Here is an 18,868-nt window from a genome sequence, read left to right as displayed (position 1 = left end):
CATTGTATTGTGAGAAACGTTTTGTTCACCTATGCGACAAATAAGCAGTTGAGATTCAAGCAAAAATCAATGTCGCTCTTGTTGGAAATTGATGGTTAGCCAAAAGACATTCTTTTAAACACTCAATAGCTGATATGGTGATGTTTCAACATTCAACATCATCATCGGTTACTATATTACCACAATAATTATAAATTCACCGATCCTTAATTATTGAATAAAAACATAGCTAACGCCGACCCGTACGAAACACCTATTCGTATCAAAAGCCTTTAATGTGAAACTCTTCATTTCTCTTACTTCATTTTCTCCTCTGCTGAAAAACTATTCTCCCTTTAAAATCACTTACATTATCCACTCTTTGTCTTGTTATCATATACAACTAAATTGCCGGAGGCAATATAGACAGCCCCGTACGAAGACAAATTTCATAAATTCCTATTTAAACAGCTATATACCGCTATATTTAACTATATTTCACTATAAATAAACATTTCACAGAGTAATATATGCTATTATATAGCTCTATATGCCTGTATATAGCTCAATATAGCTGTATATAGGTATATATAGATGTCCATATATGGAATCCCTGAAACCCCTCACACTTAACACATTATTTCCATGTTAACAGAAACTCTCTAAGTACCATTTTTCCCAAGATATATCACTTTTATTAAAATCCAATATGGCCGCCGGCAGCCATTTTGTTAGCAGACCGGAAATAGTACCGACGCTTTACATTCGTTAATACCTTTCAAACAAAAAAAAAATTCATGAAATTCGGTCAAAATTTACTCGAGATATTGTCAAAATACACCACGTTCACTGTACTTCCGAGTAGCCAGATAAGAGCTCACTCCAAGAGACCTAGCTCACGCTCCGGAGAACATAATTTCATAAATTTTTTTCCCTGATTGGTACGGTCAATACCTATCTAATAAAGCTAAAACAGACGAAATATGTTCAAATGTGGCCGACCTACAAGCAAAAACTGCTTGCCGCCCTGTGCCTGTTCCACACCAAGGGGTCTAACTCACGAGTCGGTCATCCGATTTCCATAAACTTTTTTTTTGTCGATCGGTATTGTAAATACCTTTTATTTGACGTATCACTTACAAGTTTAACGTTTAAATGTCCGGAGATATCTTCGAAAAACCGTAAAGCACTTATTGGGCCACAGCTCGGGAGGGGTCGATCCAAAATCACTCATCTTCGAACTTAGCCTGTCTTTTGACATTACCAAACGGGAAAAAAAAGAATTTTCAAAATCGGATGCGTTTTACTCAAGTTATCGTGCAGACAGACGGACAGACGGACGGACAGACGGACATTTTTTTTTTCGCGGATTTGGCATCTCTAGACAACCACAATAGGTTTCCCCTTACTCAGGGAGTCCAATTCGACGTGTTACAAACGTATGCGTAAACCCATAAGACCCCAGTACTTCGTACGGGTCTAAAAATGTCAATCGGAAAACCTGTCCTCGATTTAAAATTTATCCGTAAAGTTATTATGAAAATTTTGACCAAATCAATTTGAATCCCCCCGTCGATTACAAACAATCTGTTGCCATTTTCCGGGATGTGTATGTTAATTTTATAAACGCGCAATTTTGTGAACGTGAGAATTAAAAATCCATCATCCCATTAAGCGGTTTAATGAAGTCTGAAAGTAAATTGAGTCATTTTATGCCAATCATCAAGAAATAATTTATTCTCAATCAAAAGAGGCTGATAAAAAATATGTAAATTGAAAATTCAGTTGATGGTGAGCTATTTTTATTTGAGGCCATATTGCATATTGGAGGAAAGGTGTTTGAAAGACTCAAGTTTATTTTCAGTAGTAATTTTTAATGACCGAATATTTTATATAAGCGACATTACACATAAAACTGAAATAGTTTGGTTTCCTGTGTTGTCTATCTCTATCTGCTTTGGTTAACTCTTTTTAGACCCGTACGAAGTACTAGGGTCTTATAGGTTTACGCATACGTTTGTAACACGTCGAATTGGACTCCCTGAGTAAGGGGAAACCTATTGTGGTTGTCCATAGATGCCAAATCAGCGAAAAAAAAGTCCGTCCGTCGTCCGTCCGTCTGTGGATTCTCTAACTTGAGTAAAACGCATCCGAATAAAAATCTTGCATTGACCAGAAATCGAACACCCGACACCAAAAGGTTTTTGAACTCAAAGCAGCGACTATAGCCATTCGGCTATAGAGTCACACGATTATACCGAACGTATTGTTGAAGCGTATATACTAAGCATTGACTACTCGATTTCATTCAACGCGTCTCTTTACATCACATTGCAATGTGTATTATAATGCAGACTTCTTGATCGTTCAAATGAATTTCTGTATATACAAGAATTTTGGTACAAAATGTAGGACATGTTTTGCATTAGAAAGGTGATTATGGCCCGAAATTGCGAAAAACGTTGTATCTACCACGGTAGGTATGCTCGGCTTCGCCTCGGGTCGACAATCGACATCTAGTGCGAAAAAATACCTTCATACCTACCTTGGTAGATAAATAACTATTACAATACCGATCGACAAAAAAAAAGTTTATGAAATTATGTTCTCCGGAGCGTGAGCTAGGTCTATTGGAGTGAGCTCTTATCTGGCTACTCGGCCGTACAGTGAACGTGGAGTATTTTGTCAATATCTCGATAAATTGAACAATTTTTCTAGTCAAATCAGCGCTCCTGCCTGGTTAACTTTAATCTGTCGTGTTAAATCTCATACAACTGAATGAATGAAATAATGAAACACATAACAAAACTTAAGTGAGGTTAAGTGTGAGAGTACCGTATCTTGAAGATGATCTATATTCTGATAGATTGCTCGGTCGGTTGCACAACATGTCCAACGAAAGCTATTGGTGATGGTTTCAGTGTTACTTAGATCCACCCACATAATCCAATACAATGCAAGAGACTATCGCTGTATCTTAACAGATTTAATGTTTACAATTATGGTGATCAAGATATAAAGCCGATGATCAGTACCTTCTATTTTTCATGAAATAAGTATGCCTCATTACGCTTGATAGAGTCACACCATACATCAGTGTATTATTGATTCAATTCAGTAGTAGAACACAAAAAAACGTTTAAACAATGTAGCTTGATTGATTACAAACTGCTTATTAAATTTTGAATAGTAAACAGGAAAAATCAATAAAAAAATATTATCATCTAGCCAGCTGAAGAAAATATTAGATAGAAGTATTTGTTTCGACGCGCAAATGGGAAACATTTAGTATGAATTAAATATGAATTGTGATGTTTGTTTGTATCGCATGAATTTGAGGTTTATGCGAGAAAGATAGGGTAGAATGCTAAAGATTAGCTTCGAAATCAATCGTCACGTAGTAGGATTCTTTGCTAGTCTTCTTGTTAGCTTCGACTAATTGTAGTCTTATCTAACTTTTCCTTGACTGTGATAGTTAATTACTTGGCTTTGCTAGATTTTTCCATAGAGATATACTCGAGAGTTGGCACGATCGCGCTTTTCTATGAAAATACTAGTTCTAAGAGGAAACCAGCAATATGCGACGAGGACAAATTAATCAAAATTGATCAAACTGTTTATGGAAGAAACGTTTTAAATTTTCCCATTTTCAACGAAATTTGCACATGTACATTCAAATCAACGAAATTTAAACGAAATGATAGAAGTAAGCAAAATAAGAGAAACAAGGAATTTATAATATGACGGTATATTTAAATCAGTCAAAAAACCCTTGAAGGGTAAATGTGACGCAAGTCCTTTATCTTACTTACAAAATAAGGGTGACGCATTGTGCGTCGTACGCAAACGTTTTATCAACAAAAAATTAACCCAAAAAATTTCCGAAAAGAAACACATCCAAAAACAACATACACCTTTCATCACATTACCATCCATATCTTGCATCAAAATATACAAAACACACATACATACAAATTGGCTTTTATATCTTATATGGCATTTGTATAGTGACTTTGGAGAGCTCTAGCTCCCACGATATGAATTTTTTCCAACTTTTGAACATTCCATTCTTATTTTTGGGCCATTATTAGCTTATAACCAAAATTTCAGGAAAATCTATAGAAACGTTTAGGAGTTGCTGGATCCTTTCCATTGGAACTTACTAAGTAACTAACTAACGTAGGCGATTTGCATTATCTGAAAATTCGAGATTTTGTTTATTTTCATACAAGCATCAATATTTCGAAGTTCAATATATCGGCCAATTTTGAAGCTGCAGTAACGAGTGATAGCTTGTTGAACTCGTATGGATTCCTAGATTCCAGATTTTTGACAATTTGACATTAAAGTCAGGGTTACTAAATATTTCAAGAATAGGGTTGTCCATGTGCAGGCCACAAGGGTAGAAAATAAAGAAACAAAACGCCATCTTCCCAACTCTTGAGTATAACTCTATGGATTTTTCGGTCAATCATTGATGGCCATTTAACAACAGCATATCAAATCTTGTTGATAACACTAATTAAATAGAGGTTAGCGCGCACGATGTGTTAATGAACTCGCTTCGCTCAAATCAACAACCTCCCATCTAGTGCGCAAAGCACCCCTACTAGTTAGCAAAATAGCTATTTTCTACTATTGTAAAATTCATAGATTGCGCCACAATTAAAGTGAGATTAAAACAGACTTTATAATTAAGTATACCAACGAATTATCGCAAAACCATTTGTTTAGTTACCGTACCATTTAATTCAGTTCAGGTTGGTTTTTTCACCCTAGTGCGTGAGTTATACATCCAGCAGCGTCTATATTTAACTGAAGCCATAATCACGTTTCAATTATTATCCCCTTGTAGCCATTGGGGAAAAACACTTAAATCATATTTGAAGCGTTTACAAGCATTGAAAATGTTTCAGTGGAAATTTGCTCGCTATAAACGAAATATTTACAGCGAAACGATTAAAGTTTTAGAACTGCTATTTCAGAAGTGGTTGGGACATTTATGCGAGAGTAACACACATATCAAAAAACTTCGTTAAAAACAGATTTCCGAATTTATTTTTGGGGAACATGATATAAGATTGAAAGCACACATGATAAACTCTGCATAAAAGTGGCTCGAAAATTTATTTAATTGATACACAAGTATGATTACGTTAGATTACTGGCTCTGATGAAAAATTTATTTTATTTATAAAATATATTCACTCGCACCGAGGACTTTAAGTACACTGAGAAACCTTTTTTCATGTTTTGTGTTTACTTTTTCATACCACAAAACCCAAAAAAACGACCCGAAAACTGTCAATGTATCTCTTAGGAAGTCATATAAAATGATTCGAATATGCTTTAGAAAGGTAATTTGGACTTTCGCCGTTGGAATTGCGGTCTTACATTTTCCAGACATTAATAAAATTTTAATAAAATAATGAAATTAAAGTACCTCTGTTTTGAGCTAAAATTTTCACAAAACTGCTCACTTTCCTGACAACACCAAAAATATCACAACACAAGAGCGTACTACATGAAAAACTGCCACTGATTCGGTTGGAATTGCGGTCACAAATTTTTAAAATAAATCTTTAAATTTCAAAAATGTTAAAAACAAACTGGAATAGATTTAAGCATTATCAAAATATAATAAAATGGCGTCACACAAAATCTAATCATTTCCGAAAAATGATGTCATTTTGAATAAAATGCTACTTTCAGTAAAGTGAAGCCAAATTTTTGATCTAAATAAGTGACAGAAAATCTAATTTTAGTCAACATTTTGTGTGTTCAAATTTAAATTATTACGCTTTTCCGAATTTCCTAGTTGTTTTGAGTTGTGATCGTTTAATTTCTAGTGTGTGTTACAATTCTAAGGAGCTACAACCAGTATATGTGATCAACAAGGACAGCTATAGCAAGGCAAAATGCATCAGGAGGTGATGGTAGCAAGCTTAAATCTCCATATTAAATTCAATAAATAGACAGAAATGAGACCTATGCTCGTTATTCGATCGTGAACGAACACAGTTAATTTAATTTAAATCAAGTCGCGTTAGTAAATACGTTTTTAATGAACGACAAAAATGATTAGGGGTGAGAGAATTTCTGATCGTTGGCGGAAGGCCATTAAACAATGTCGGACCAGAATAAAGCAGGCAACGTTTGCCATAGCTCGACGAAACATTAGGCTTCTTCAGCAAGTAAGAATACCTTATTTCGTAGCAATTGATGTTGTCCGTGAATTGCAGTGAGTGATGCTTCAGATCATTGATACAACAAAAAACGAATTTGCAGACTGCGTATTCGTACATTCGCTGTACCGTTAATACATTCGGGAATTGCGCGCTAAAAAGACGCTCGGTCGGGTATCTCAATGGCAATCGGTGGGTGGCTTTTAGTGCCCTCTTGTGCAAGGCGTTAAGCCGCAATATCAACGACTTTTTGGCAGAACCTCACACGCCAACACAATACGTCAAATGACAATGAACAGTGAAAAGTATATCAGGCGGAGGATATTTTTAGGCAAGAAACGAAGACGCTTAAGGACTCCAATACGCCTGGACACAATCGAGCACAAATTGAAAATATGATCGTCCCAACTCACAAATTGATCAAAAGTTAAGCCGAGACGCTTGACCGAGGAAAACACATTAATCTCAACACCGTTAAAGGTCAAAACCCGCTGACCGTAAACCTTCACATGAGGCTTGCGAAAGTGAACCAGCATCGTCTTATTCAGGTTGAGAGTAAGCTTGCTCAAACGGAAATATTCCGCAACAACCCGCAAGTCTTTGGATAGATCAGAAACACTTTGAGCAACGACTGCAGAAGAGACGAACATATTCGTATCGTCGGCAAACTCGAAGGAACGGATCAGCAGCTTAAAAAAATCGTTAATGAACACAACAAAAAGCAAGGGTGACAGAACGCCACCTTGCGGGACACCGATCGTCACATCAACCAACGGATGGAGCAAATATCAATTGTTAAGAAGAATCATGTTGTAGCGGAGGAGGAACAATTATGCCTCTTAAGGCAATTACACAAACATTATAAATTTATAGTTTTACATCAAACCCAAACAATGTAAAAGTATCTATTGCCCCGTGTCCCATGTCATTTTGTTTCAACTACACAGGCAACAGATATAAGCTATCATCCTGTATCTTGTCACGAGTTACACTCATCAAAAAGGGATTTATATTTCCCTTTAATGCTTTGCAAATAAATTGACAAACAACGCAATGTGTAAGTTGTTTTTGGTTTGCTAGAATTCATTCAGAAACATAGAAAATCAGAAAAAAAATATGAATGGGCCCTGCAGAAAAGACCAAATGCCAATTTGTTACTAAAAAAGTAATAATTCCTCCATTCATCATTATTCTTCGTGTTGTTTGGGACAATATTGTGCGATTAAGCAAAATTTTTCTTCATCGTAAACTACTTGAATGAATTGGGTTGGATAACCAACCACAGAGTGTGTGTGTCTGATGATGGATAAATAAATACTTCCACGAACAATGAGAACGAGGACGACGTTAATACGTTTTGCTGATAAATTCGTAAAAACAAAATGACGAAACATATTTTTATTTGATTAAGATTGAATCGAATTTGTATTATTTACCTGACACATCTTATATTAATTCGTTATAATATCATCATAACTTATCATTCATAAGAATATCAGAATGATTGCGATTTACAAACGCAGCTACCTCGTTTGGAAAATTTCATGCTATTGTGTTAGCTTCGAGTAATAGTTGTTTATCTGTCTAGAACGATAATCTCGACCTTATCTCTCTAGGGAGTTTTAACTTATCCCGATATATCTGTTCTCGACAGATAAAATATGGTATGCACCTGTTGCCAAGATTGTTATTTTGACGTGTAGGCATTATTGCCCACGCCTACAATATTTGAAAAATGGTACAATATTGTCTGATCAGCCTGCAGTCTAAGCTTTACAACGATACCAAACTTGCCATACCAACCTCACAACAAGTATCTGTTACGACATTTTGTTTGTAGCAAGGTCACTCTACGACAAACTTTTCAATTTATTATCTATCTTCAAGTGCCCGTTCCTTTAGGATGAATGGAATTGTTATCTATTTTTCATAAATAAGTGGTTTAAGTTATTTGAACCATTTCTTACAATGATTACGTGTATCTGGAGTCGGTTGAGGCTGATTTCGCTAGCCGTTAGAGGAAATTTACCACAAAAGTATGTGGAAATCAGCTTCAACCGACTCCAGATACACGTAATTAATGTAAGAAGTGCTTCAAATAACAGGCAATATTGTTTTGTTGCAGACAGGGTCAACCTGTGTATTACAGAATAGTCCAAGTATCGCTGAGGATGGTGAAAATACCATTTTTCAAATATTGTACAATTCAGACACATTTTTTGAAAATCCTTTCTCGGCGTTTAATAGAGCATGGAATCATCTACCAATATCGCCATTCAAAAAGTTTCAAACTCTCTTTATCTTGGACATATCATGATTTAAAAATGTCGAAATTTCGACTTTAGCTGGCTGTAGCTACGTGGTCACATTGTCGAGGGAAGCCATTTCAACACAAATTAGCTTAGAATTAGTCACTATATACGTTGCGATAACAATCTGTATTCAAATTGACTCGTCGGTTCCGCACGGCCATGAGTGCCGGTTCTCCGAAACGGCTGGATAGATCCGCGAACTGAATGTGGTTCCCTATAGTACTCGAGTCCCTCAATAAGAATATGAAAAAAAAAAATCAGAGGTGGTGTCGCGACTTTATTTAAATTTTGTTCAACCCCACCGTGCCTACTCATCAAAATAACAATCTTGGTAACAGGTACATAATATATATTATGCTACAAGAACTGTAAAGTGTGTTTTATGTTCGAGGAATGGTAAATGGTTCGAGACGAAGTCGAATAAAATGAAATCAAGTGAACTGCGTTATATACTGGCTTATGTACTGTGCTCTCTTTATTTGTGAATTGCAAAGCCTTCTTTTTCTTGAGATTTTAGGTGAAGTAAAATGCGTTTTAAGCGAGAAATATATAAACAAATATAATTTTTATTGCATTGGGGTGAATGTATCGACAATAAACAGTGTTTTTCGGAGTAATATACCGAACATTAATTCTACCATATAATGCGCTATGCCTGACGTTTATTAATTACCTAGAGTTCATAAGCCTACATTAATATGTCGATAAGTTGGTCATTTCCGCAATACAATGAATGTTGTACGCGCAATACTCTCTTCTATACTATACAAACGCAGATAATATTCTCCAGTATCATAATATACTATTATAAGAGTGGTGAACTCGAAGGAATCAAATTCTATGAATTACGTTGCCTGTGTGCAATGTCGTATGAACGTATTGATACTAGTGCGATAAAGGATTTCCATATAGTGCGATAAAAGCCACGTGTTACTGACGTCAAACTACGATTATCTTCGATATTTATTCGATTTTCTTCGTTGCATAAAACGTTGTATGAAACACGAATCATATGCTGGTATTTTATCGCACACGATGTCTTGTCAACCTCGGTTTCGCCTCGGGTTGATAATCAACATCTAGTGCGATAAAATACCTTCATACGATCCTTGTTTCATAAATTACTATTGTAGGAACAATTTCAAAACAAAAAAAAAATCCAAAATCAGAAATTTTGACGAGTCTAATTTTCCGTGAGTGGAACAAATCGAGTGCAATACCGTTTACAAATGCGAAGTAGGAAATTACAATTTTAAATTGAATGATAAGTAAAAAGAGAAAAAAAAAATAAATTTGGTTAATTTTGTAAATTAACTACTCGCTTACTACCATTACGAATTAAATAAAATTACTGCCTAACTGACAGCTCACTACTATCTGCTACTAAAGGAAAACCAGACAGTTCTTGACACCTCTCGTCTAGGCAATATCAACTGCATTTATCATTCACTTCATCAAGTACAAAATTAAATACTCTAGCAAACATGTAATACTCCCAAAACTTGGAGGACTCGAAAGGTAAAATTTAGTCGAAAGTCGTAAGGCAAGTGAAGGTTCTGCGACAACTTCCTTTGCAACAATACCTTATCCATCGATATTAGCATAATGTTTGGTAAACCCCGTCGGTATAAATATGGTATGTACGAGAAGTGTGGGATAAATCTCGCACACAAGCTGGTAATAATTTAACTATTAAGTTAAAATCATACTAATCATGCTAGTAAATGGTGTTTTTGAAAAAAAAAAACTTAGCACATTGTTATCAAAGGTATAATTTTCAGCCGTCGGTATCGATAAAAAGTTCAGTTCATGACTGTTTTCAACTGAAAACAAATTTTGCAGGATATTCGTATACGCTCTGAGATTTCAGCCACGAAATGAGGATTCTTTATCAGAAGATTCAAGAAAAGAATATTAACCGAAAGTTGTTACGTATTTTATACATAAATGAGTTTTATCGATAGACTCTCTGAATCACATTTAAGTGGTTCAGGTACATGTAATTCGATAACTTATATCGGAGTAAAGTAGTTCTTTCTTTATTTCTCGCAGTAAAACTAACTACTTAGTGCCAATAAATTATGACTAATGACTAGGGCAAAAGTTCAAAAAACTTGTGAACTCAGTGATTAATTAAAGTATTTTATCGAACGCAGCAACAAATCTTTTTATATTAACGATATAACTTACAATATTATGAGTTAAATCAATTTCTATTCGTAAACTCAACTATCTCTAGACGATCCAATTGTTTCACAGTTTTAAACCACGTGAATTTTCAACGACCAACTTGAATAATTTAACACATTCACAATTTTCACAAGAAAAATTCTTTTATTAAATAAACACTCTTCTTTCTTTTCTACCATTCAACTTCACCTCTCCGCTGTTGAAAACCTTGTGTCTCTGGTTAGTTTATTATCGCAAGTATTTATAAACAGACCAGGCATATTCTTTTTCATGTGGAGAAATAAAGAAATAGAACGACGAACAGAATGTACAGGTTGTAAAGCGGCGCGCACAACATTACCGTTTATTTTCATATATATATATATATATATATATACGTATGGGGCCATTGAAAGTAAATAGGCAGCATGGGGAAAATCTAAGATAATTATAGTCCATTTCATATTTTGACTGTGAGGGTAAAAAACCGTTTGTAAATTGGAAGGGAAATTCGAGAAAACAAGTTGCATTAGAATGTATTTACATTGAATATTAAAATCAACTTAAAGTTTGACTGTTGAAGAAAAAAACGTTTACATGCCAGCGCGCGGTAAAGTGCACTTTATATCACCGTTTGTGACTGTGAAAAGTGCTTACCGGACGCTAGCATGTAATAAATATTATGCACCTGTCTAGGTCGTATTTGGGCATAGGTGCATATCATTTTTTATTATATGTCGATGCAAAAATAAACTCAAACTCCCTCTCCGTACTGATGCATAATTTTAATCTCACCACACAGGGACATATAAAATATAATACGCACTTGCGGGAAAATTTAGTTATTCACGGGGCCCCCGTGGACTACCCCACGGGGTAGTTTGTATGCAGAGCCGAGGGCAGAGTGAATAAGCAAATTTTCCCGCAGGTAACGTGACATACTATAAATGCGAACCATATAAAGGAAGCAATCATTTAAATTAACATGCAGAATGTTCCACTCCGCGAAAAAACACTTCGCTTTGCATTCGTTTATCTAATCCATGCCACTTTTCTATTATTTGAAAGTGGAAATCAGGGCTTACACTAGCAAGCGAAAAGCCAAGCGATGAAAATACATGAATTAGTAGCGCGTGAATATTCGCATCGCTTATCAATATACTGCTTAAAAATGATGTTCAGAGCATCCACAAATCTCAACGCTTTTGCGAACATTTTGTCATTAATAATTTTTTGGTTAAGACTAACGCACTCCAAGAAATTCGTTGTTATGGCTCTATGGATGACATTTTGACAGGTCAAATAAACTGGAACAGACTTATAAAGTACAGCGAAGTCATAGAGGGTTCATAGAGTTGTCATTTTCGACTAAGGGCGTTTTCTCAATTTGTTTAATTTTCTATTAAATATTTTTGTCAAAGTAGACTTCGACATAAACACACCGCAAACATTTTTTATAAAGTGCCGTGGAGCCACAATAAAATGATAAATTACTTCATTTCCAGTGAATATACAGATCTGTAAACCAATAATTATTAGGTGTCAAATAACGTTTTAATTATCTGGATCCTTAACATACTGGTATAATTATTATGTAGCAGTAGTGGTAAAAAGAGCATAACACTTTTTTACATAACACGAACGAGCGAGGCGAGTGTGTGTTATGTACAGATGTGTAATGCGAGTGAACCACCACTTATATGTAGTATATATGATTTTATCGCATAAGCGAAAACATAACAAAATACTGATCACATTGTAATGACACTTCTGTAAATAAAACTGGTGGCCGAATGGTTTACGTTGCGGACCTGTGGTTTCTTGTAATTTTATGATCTTGGGTTCAATTCACAGTGTGTTCACATTTTTTTCATACTTAATTTCCGAATAAATTGAAGCAGAAAACACTATGCAACATTTATTTCAATTTAGAATTATCTGTAACGATTCGACAACCACTCACGACGAACATTAGTAAATACACAAACAAATACGCATGTTGCCATATTACCTCAGTTTCACTTTTTCTAAACATTTTGACAAAAAAAACAACAACAAAGCCTGGCACGTTTAAATTTGCAAATTTAATTTGATTTTCGGCAATTCAAATTTCATTGCATACTAGATATGTACAGAACCAATACATTTACAAAGTTTCTCCTTGTTTATATACTTTCAAATGCACGCGATTCCTATGTGTGAATAACTACACAATAACGTCGACGTTTATTCGAAGAATCGTTAGCTCAGTGGTTTGGTCATAGCTTTCAACGCAGAATATCTGGGTTCGATTCTCAAGGAGTCAGTGATTTTTTTTTATAAGTAAGAAGTCATAGTCTAGAGTAAAACAAAGGTCCCTAGAGCGACGCTCTGTACATAAGATCGCCTGAATTAATGTACGACATACGGTTTATATACAGAGGCATTTAATGTACGAAATAAACCCGCGTATGCGATAAAATATTTTTCTCTTTATTGTTGACACCGCACACCATTACACCGCAAAAATTTTGCATATCCAATGGATATTATCCATACACAAATAAATGAACACTGACATTAGGAAAGCAAACTGAACAAACACAGCAATAATGCAAAGCAAACATAAACCAAATCCATTGAAACCGATTCATATAATCAACATGCCGGCTAGTCATACATATTAATTATGAATGTAAAGTTGACGCGTTCTTCTATATTTCTGTTTTATTTCTGCAAAAATTGGGACAACAATTTAAAAGTACTTTTGATAGCAAAAATTCTGACGCTTCAAACTTATTTCATTGATTTGACACTTTCTTCTTGGTTAAGTTTGGCTTATTAAACGCAGAATTCAAAAAGCTATCTGAATATACTAATTTTTACTGTTTATTTTAATTTTGTTCAACAAGGAAGTGTGACCCTGACACAAAATAGAATTTTTCGTTCAACGATGTTGAGTACACTTTATAAAACTAGAATGTGAAACTCTATAACTTTGTCTTTTAAACGAACTTTCTATATGCCATATTTTCCGAGTTATGGCTGACATAGCTCGCACTTAAAACGCTCATAGCTACCAAATAAGCCACTTTTTAGGGAAACCATGAAACACGTATCGACTAGAATGTGAAACTCTATAAAATTGTCCTTTAAACGAACTTTCTATCTGCCATATTTTCTGAGTTATGGGTCCTATAGTTCAATGGCTTAAAACGCTCATACCTCTGAAATTATAAGCTTTCATGAAAATTCAATTTCTTCAAATCAGTTTCTTAGAATTACGTCCTTGACATACCCTAAAAATTTCACCCGAATCCATCGGTAAATTCAAAAGTTTAGTTGTAACAAAGTGACAAAGGTATAGATTCATCCCACGGCCTTTTCATGACGAAAATCCGTGAGGGCGTTTTAATGTTGCGGCTTATAAAGCGCAACATCATCATAACAAGAGCAAAATCTCTTGAGTGTGTTTTTACGTTGCGGTATTTGCAACGGACTAAAAGCAACATCAGAGCTTACCCACAGCGCGAAGCTATTATACTAACACACAGGAAACCAAAAGAATTACTCCTTTAAAAAAATCTTTATTCAAATCACCAAAACGCAAACTCCTTTCCAAATTTATTAGGGAACCGAGACTGAGACAATAAAACAAAGTTGCTGTAAATTTATTTCAACTGAAGATCCTGTGCAGTTCAAAACGATGCGTCCATCCCACTCACTTCACTTTTTCCGACGAGCTGGGTATTTATATTTTTTGGTGGTAACATTACAAGTTGGAGAATATCACATCATATAGTATTATCAGTTCAAGAATCAGACCAATCCTTCCTATTCCCAGCTCAAGAACTCAGGCATTTTGAGGACTTTTGTAATTTTTTTTTCTTGCTTTGCTCTCTAATGGGATTATGGAGAGTTGAGCACAACGGCAGTCACAGAGAACGGACGTGTTTATGCGTTGCTCTCTAAAAGTGTTTCTTTTGTGTGGCTGTGTGTGAATTCATTTTCGATTTTGTCTAATTTCTGTGCCAACTTTTACGGCTTTGGTGTTTTTATTTTGCTGTAATGGTTAAATGGTGAAATTATTTTAAAGGTTTTATTAACGAAGTCAAAGTGTTGTTCTCGTAGGTCATTTTCTCTTTGATCAATAAAGTTGTTCTCGCCTCATTGTGCGATATCAACAATTGTGTTATTTCCTTTGTTATTTAACATGTGCTTCGTGGCGTCGGTGTACGGATTAACAATCGACTCTACCAGAAGCTAATGCTAAATTACGTGCTCGATTAATGTACGAAAATGACACATTGCCGTATGGCATCTGGCAGTCAATTTTAGTGCAGGTAAGGTACAAACGCTTCGGGTTCTCATTTGACACCCCAAAACCACATAGCAAATTTTTACAAATTTGCTGTGGTACAATCCCAAGATACAGAAACTATCTTGTACTCCAAAATGACCGCGAGGTTTAACAGATCTATTGATTGATACGTTGTATGGATGTCAAGGGATATGACGAAATACGAATCATTCAAACGCTACAACCTGCAACGCCAGAACGAGTTCAGTCACATGGTGGCATGGCGATTTATACGAAGAGGCAACTCATGGCCTATGGTGATTAGACACTTGCTATTACTTAAAACTAATAGCCGTAACCGTAACAAAGTCGGAAATATCAAAAAACCCAACATTCGCTTTCTCCATAAAAGAAACCATATCGACATAATGTCAATAGTAGAAAGAGCTACAACATGACAATGTTGATAGCGCCCGCCATCTTTGGGAAAATGTACAGGTCAATTAGTGATGGTTGTGGTATTCGCATACCACCCACGGCTTGGAGAATTCACAACGTATGGGACGTTAACACACGGTCGATTTGTGAACAATCTAAGTCGGGAGAGATATGATGTAAAATCACAGTCCATATGATCAAGAGACTTGTACAATAGCACAACAGGCCCATCTGAGGCTTAGGTGCTGGGCTTACACCCTCCCATCTAATCTAATCTAATCTAATCTAATGGGATTATGGAACCAACCATAGGTTGGTTCCTAGAATCAGATCGGTCCTTCTTATTCCTAGCTCAAGAACTCAGGCGTTTCGAGGATTTTTGCATTTTTTTTTTCTTATATGACTCTATAATGGAACTGTAAAGGCAACCGCAGGTTGGTTCCTAGAATCAGACCGCTCCCACTTATTCCCAGTTCAAGAACTAAGGCACTTCGAGGAGTTTTGCATATTTTTTTTCTAATATGGGTTTCTTAAGGAATTTCGGAAGTAACCATAGGTTGGTTCCTAGGATCAGATCGCTCCCTTTTATTCCCAGCTCAAGAACTCAGTCATTTTGAACATTTTTGCATATTTTTTTTTTCAAATATCAATTTCTAATGGAACTGTGGAAGCAACCATAGGTTGGTTCTTAGGATCAGACCGCTATGTCTTATTCCCAGCTCAAGAACTTAGACATTTCGATGATTTTTGATTTGTTTTCGTATATGGGTTGGATTTTTGCATTTTTTGGTTGGTTCCGAGTATCAGATCGCTCCCTCTTATTACCAGCTTAGGAAGTCAGGCATTTTGAGGACAATTTTTCTTACATGGGACTGTGGAAGCAACCGCAAGTTGGTTCCTACGATTACATCACTCCCTCTTATTCCAGGCTCAAGACATTTCTCAGACATTTCGAGGACTTTTGCAGTTTGTAGTAACCATAGGACTAGATTGCTTCCCGCTGTTCCCTGTTTATTCTCATGCTAACAAGAGCGAAAACTTTTGAGATTCAAACAAAATCTTTTTCAAATAAAATTTATTGCACAGACCAATGTCAATTACTCTTCGAACTATACCATTTGAAAAACAGTTCAGTCATACAAAACTTAAATAAAAATTTGAACAAAGCAAAGGCATTGAGATTTAAGACTTTATGTGAAAGGCACGAAAGCAGTTTTTGTTTTTGTTGAAGCATAAATGCACTTTGCATTTCTCACAGAGAACAGACGATTTTAGATTGCAAGTTTCTAACTTGCATCTCAACCGGTCATCGGAACACACTGGATAGTGATTGTGTTCATCGAATCGAACACAGATTTCTGTGCGAGCTTCCTTCTGTTGATTGCGGGCCTTTTTCGATTGCGATGCGTCGACTGCAGTACGAGCCGTTCGCTTGCTAACATTTTGTTGATATACAAGCTGATTCGCCAATTTCATTCGGAATGCCAACAGATCCATGACTTGCCGTTTCGGGATCTCTTCCTTTTCGCAATCGTTTTTGTATTCAATCCAGGAGTTGACAATTGCGAAGTCAATGAAATGGGTAATCATTCGGAGAGTCCACTTCTTCGATCTGATGGAAATTCTGTAATAGCTGATCATTTGATTCATAAGGTCCACACCGCCCATATTCAAATTATAGTCCTTGACGATTTGTGGCCGGTCAATTGTTATTTTCTGTTTTGTGGCTTTATCGAACCGGTTTGCTTTGTCTGGCGTCCCAATTCCGACGTAGTTAGAAGCTAGAGCGACGCATTTGTTGTCGAACCATTTTACGCAAGTCACTCTACGGTCTGAACTCACAACTTCCTCTGAACAACCACGAATTTTCTTTTTCATATCCGAGTCTGACGAAAATGGTGGTTTTGCGAATCGATCCAGTCTAATTGTTCCCGCTGCGTAGATTTTCTTCTGAGCCAATACTTCGAACAATTGAAAGGAAGAAAAATAATTGTCGAAAAATAGTTTGTGCCCACTTCTTTCTATACGGTTCGCCAGATGAAGGACCATTGTTGCACCAGAGCCAAAGGCCTCCAGCATTTCCGGATTGAATTCAGTGGTTGATCCCTGATAGCATACGAAATCATAGGCCAGTCCACTTTTCCCACATAGCACCAGGTTTTTAATCCCCCATTTGATTTTCGGTTTGTTCTTGACGTACTGTTTCACTCCTTTCGACACTCTACCTCGCATAGGAATCATTTGCTCATCAATGGACAGGCATTCTTCGACTGGTAATTCCAAACATCGCGCTCGGACGGCATTCATGAGTGGTCGCACTCTAACGAATTTGTCAGTACAATCTGCAGGGATGGTTTCGACGTCGATCAAATGTAGAGCAGTTCGCAAAAGGTAGAATCGATAGAGTGGAATGGTGTCCTTGAACATTTTGATCTGAAGCTCTTGACTGTAGAACATTTCGATTCGAGGCAATTACAAATTACCCATCTGAATTTGCAGTCCAATAAATGTTTTGATTTCTGTCTTATCCGTAGGTTGCCATTTCTTCGTTTTTTGTTGCTCAGCATATAGATTTGTGTATGTCACCATGTCGTCAAACACAGTTTCAGGAACATATTTTATGAAGTATTCCACAGGTGATAGGTAATCGTCAACCAAATCATCCAGTTCCACAAGCTCGAATTCAAACAATTGCTTCTGAATGACACCTCTGTGCCATTTTATGTCTTCTTTCGCGGTCCATGTCCATTCGTCAATATTTGCAACGGGAAGATTATCATTCGTCAACAGATCATCGTCTGACAGTTGCTCAATGTCTTCATCATCAGATTCGCCCTCGACGAACCGTTCGTCATCAATTGTCAATGTTTGACTGCCCACCCGAATGCGTTTTTCAAGTTCCACTTCAAAGTCGTCGTCGTCGTCTCCATCATTACATTCAATTTCAGAATCATTGAACGAGTCATATATCCCTTCAACGTAACGCGCAGGTTTCTTGATGGTTCTAGTAAAGGAAAAAAATCTCTAATAGTCGACTTCTTCCTTTTTCCGAATGACTCAAAACTTTTGGCGATTTCGTGTGAATCTGAAACTATACAAACCTTTTGCTTTTACGTGACGGCATGACAAATTTACACTTGGAGTTTTGATGGAACTGATATTTTAGTAAATTTAGAAGGCACAAGCTTTCCGAAAATAAATTTTGGAACTGAGGTTTTAGTATGTTTTATCAAAACACAAGCCAGAATTTGGAATTGATTACATTGAATTTTGAACACGCTTTGACCGACACGAACGATTTTTAAATGACAATATCTGAGCTTGTGACTTTCAATAAATAAAAAGCAATGCACACTTGATTGACACTTTTTCTGAACATTATAATGTGTACACAGCTCGATCGAACATTACACGCTAAGATTATTAGTTATTTGGGGAGATGCCACTTCAACAAAAAAAAATGATAACATAGATCTGAATATTGGATCTATTACATATCATGTAAG

General features: G+C 36.1%; 2 protein-coding genes across 3 annotated transcripts in view; both read right to left on the bottom strand.

Annotated features, from left to right (window-relative positions):
* LOC119083153 (short neuropeptide F) overlaps positions 1-10,878 on the bottom strand; it is a 34,821-nt gene extending 23,943 nt beyond the window's left edge. The window contains exon 1 of one of the 2 annotated variants that reach the window (XM_037192799.1): positions 10,667-10,878. The gene's annotated coding sequence lies outside the window, so the exon portion shown is untranslated. The remainder of the gene's footprint in view (positions 1-10,666) is intronic. The other variant, XM_037192800.1, reaches the window with a different exon arrangement.
* Positions 10,879-16,544: 5,666 nt separating this feature from the next.
* On the bottom strand, positions 16,545-18,334 carry LOC119083136 (piggyBac transposable element-derived protein 2-like; the record flags this gene model as incomplete). The annotated part of the gene is made up of 2 exons (XM_037192775.1): positions 16,545-17,704; positions 17,846-18,334. Coding segments are annotated over 2 exons (1,649 nt in total), but the record flags the coding sequence as incomplete, so codon positions are not given.
* Between the last annotated feature and the right edge of the window lie 534 nt (positions 18,335-18,868).

Source organism: Bradysia coprophila, unplaced genomic scaffold (assembly GCF_014529535.1).
Source record: "Bradysia coprophila strain Holo2 unplaced genomic scaffold, BU_Bcop_v1 contig_561, whole genome shotgun sequence".
Classification (NCBI taxonomy): Eukaryota; Metazoa; Arthropoda; class Insecta; order Diptera; family Sciaridae; genus Bradysia; species Bradysia coprophila.
This window is presented reverse-complemented; position numbering and strand designations above follow the sequence as displayed.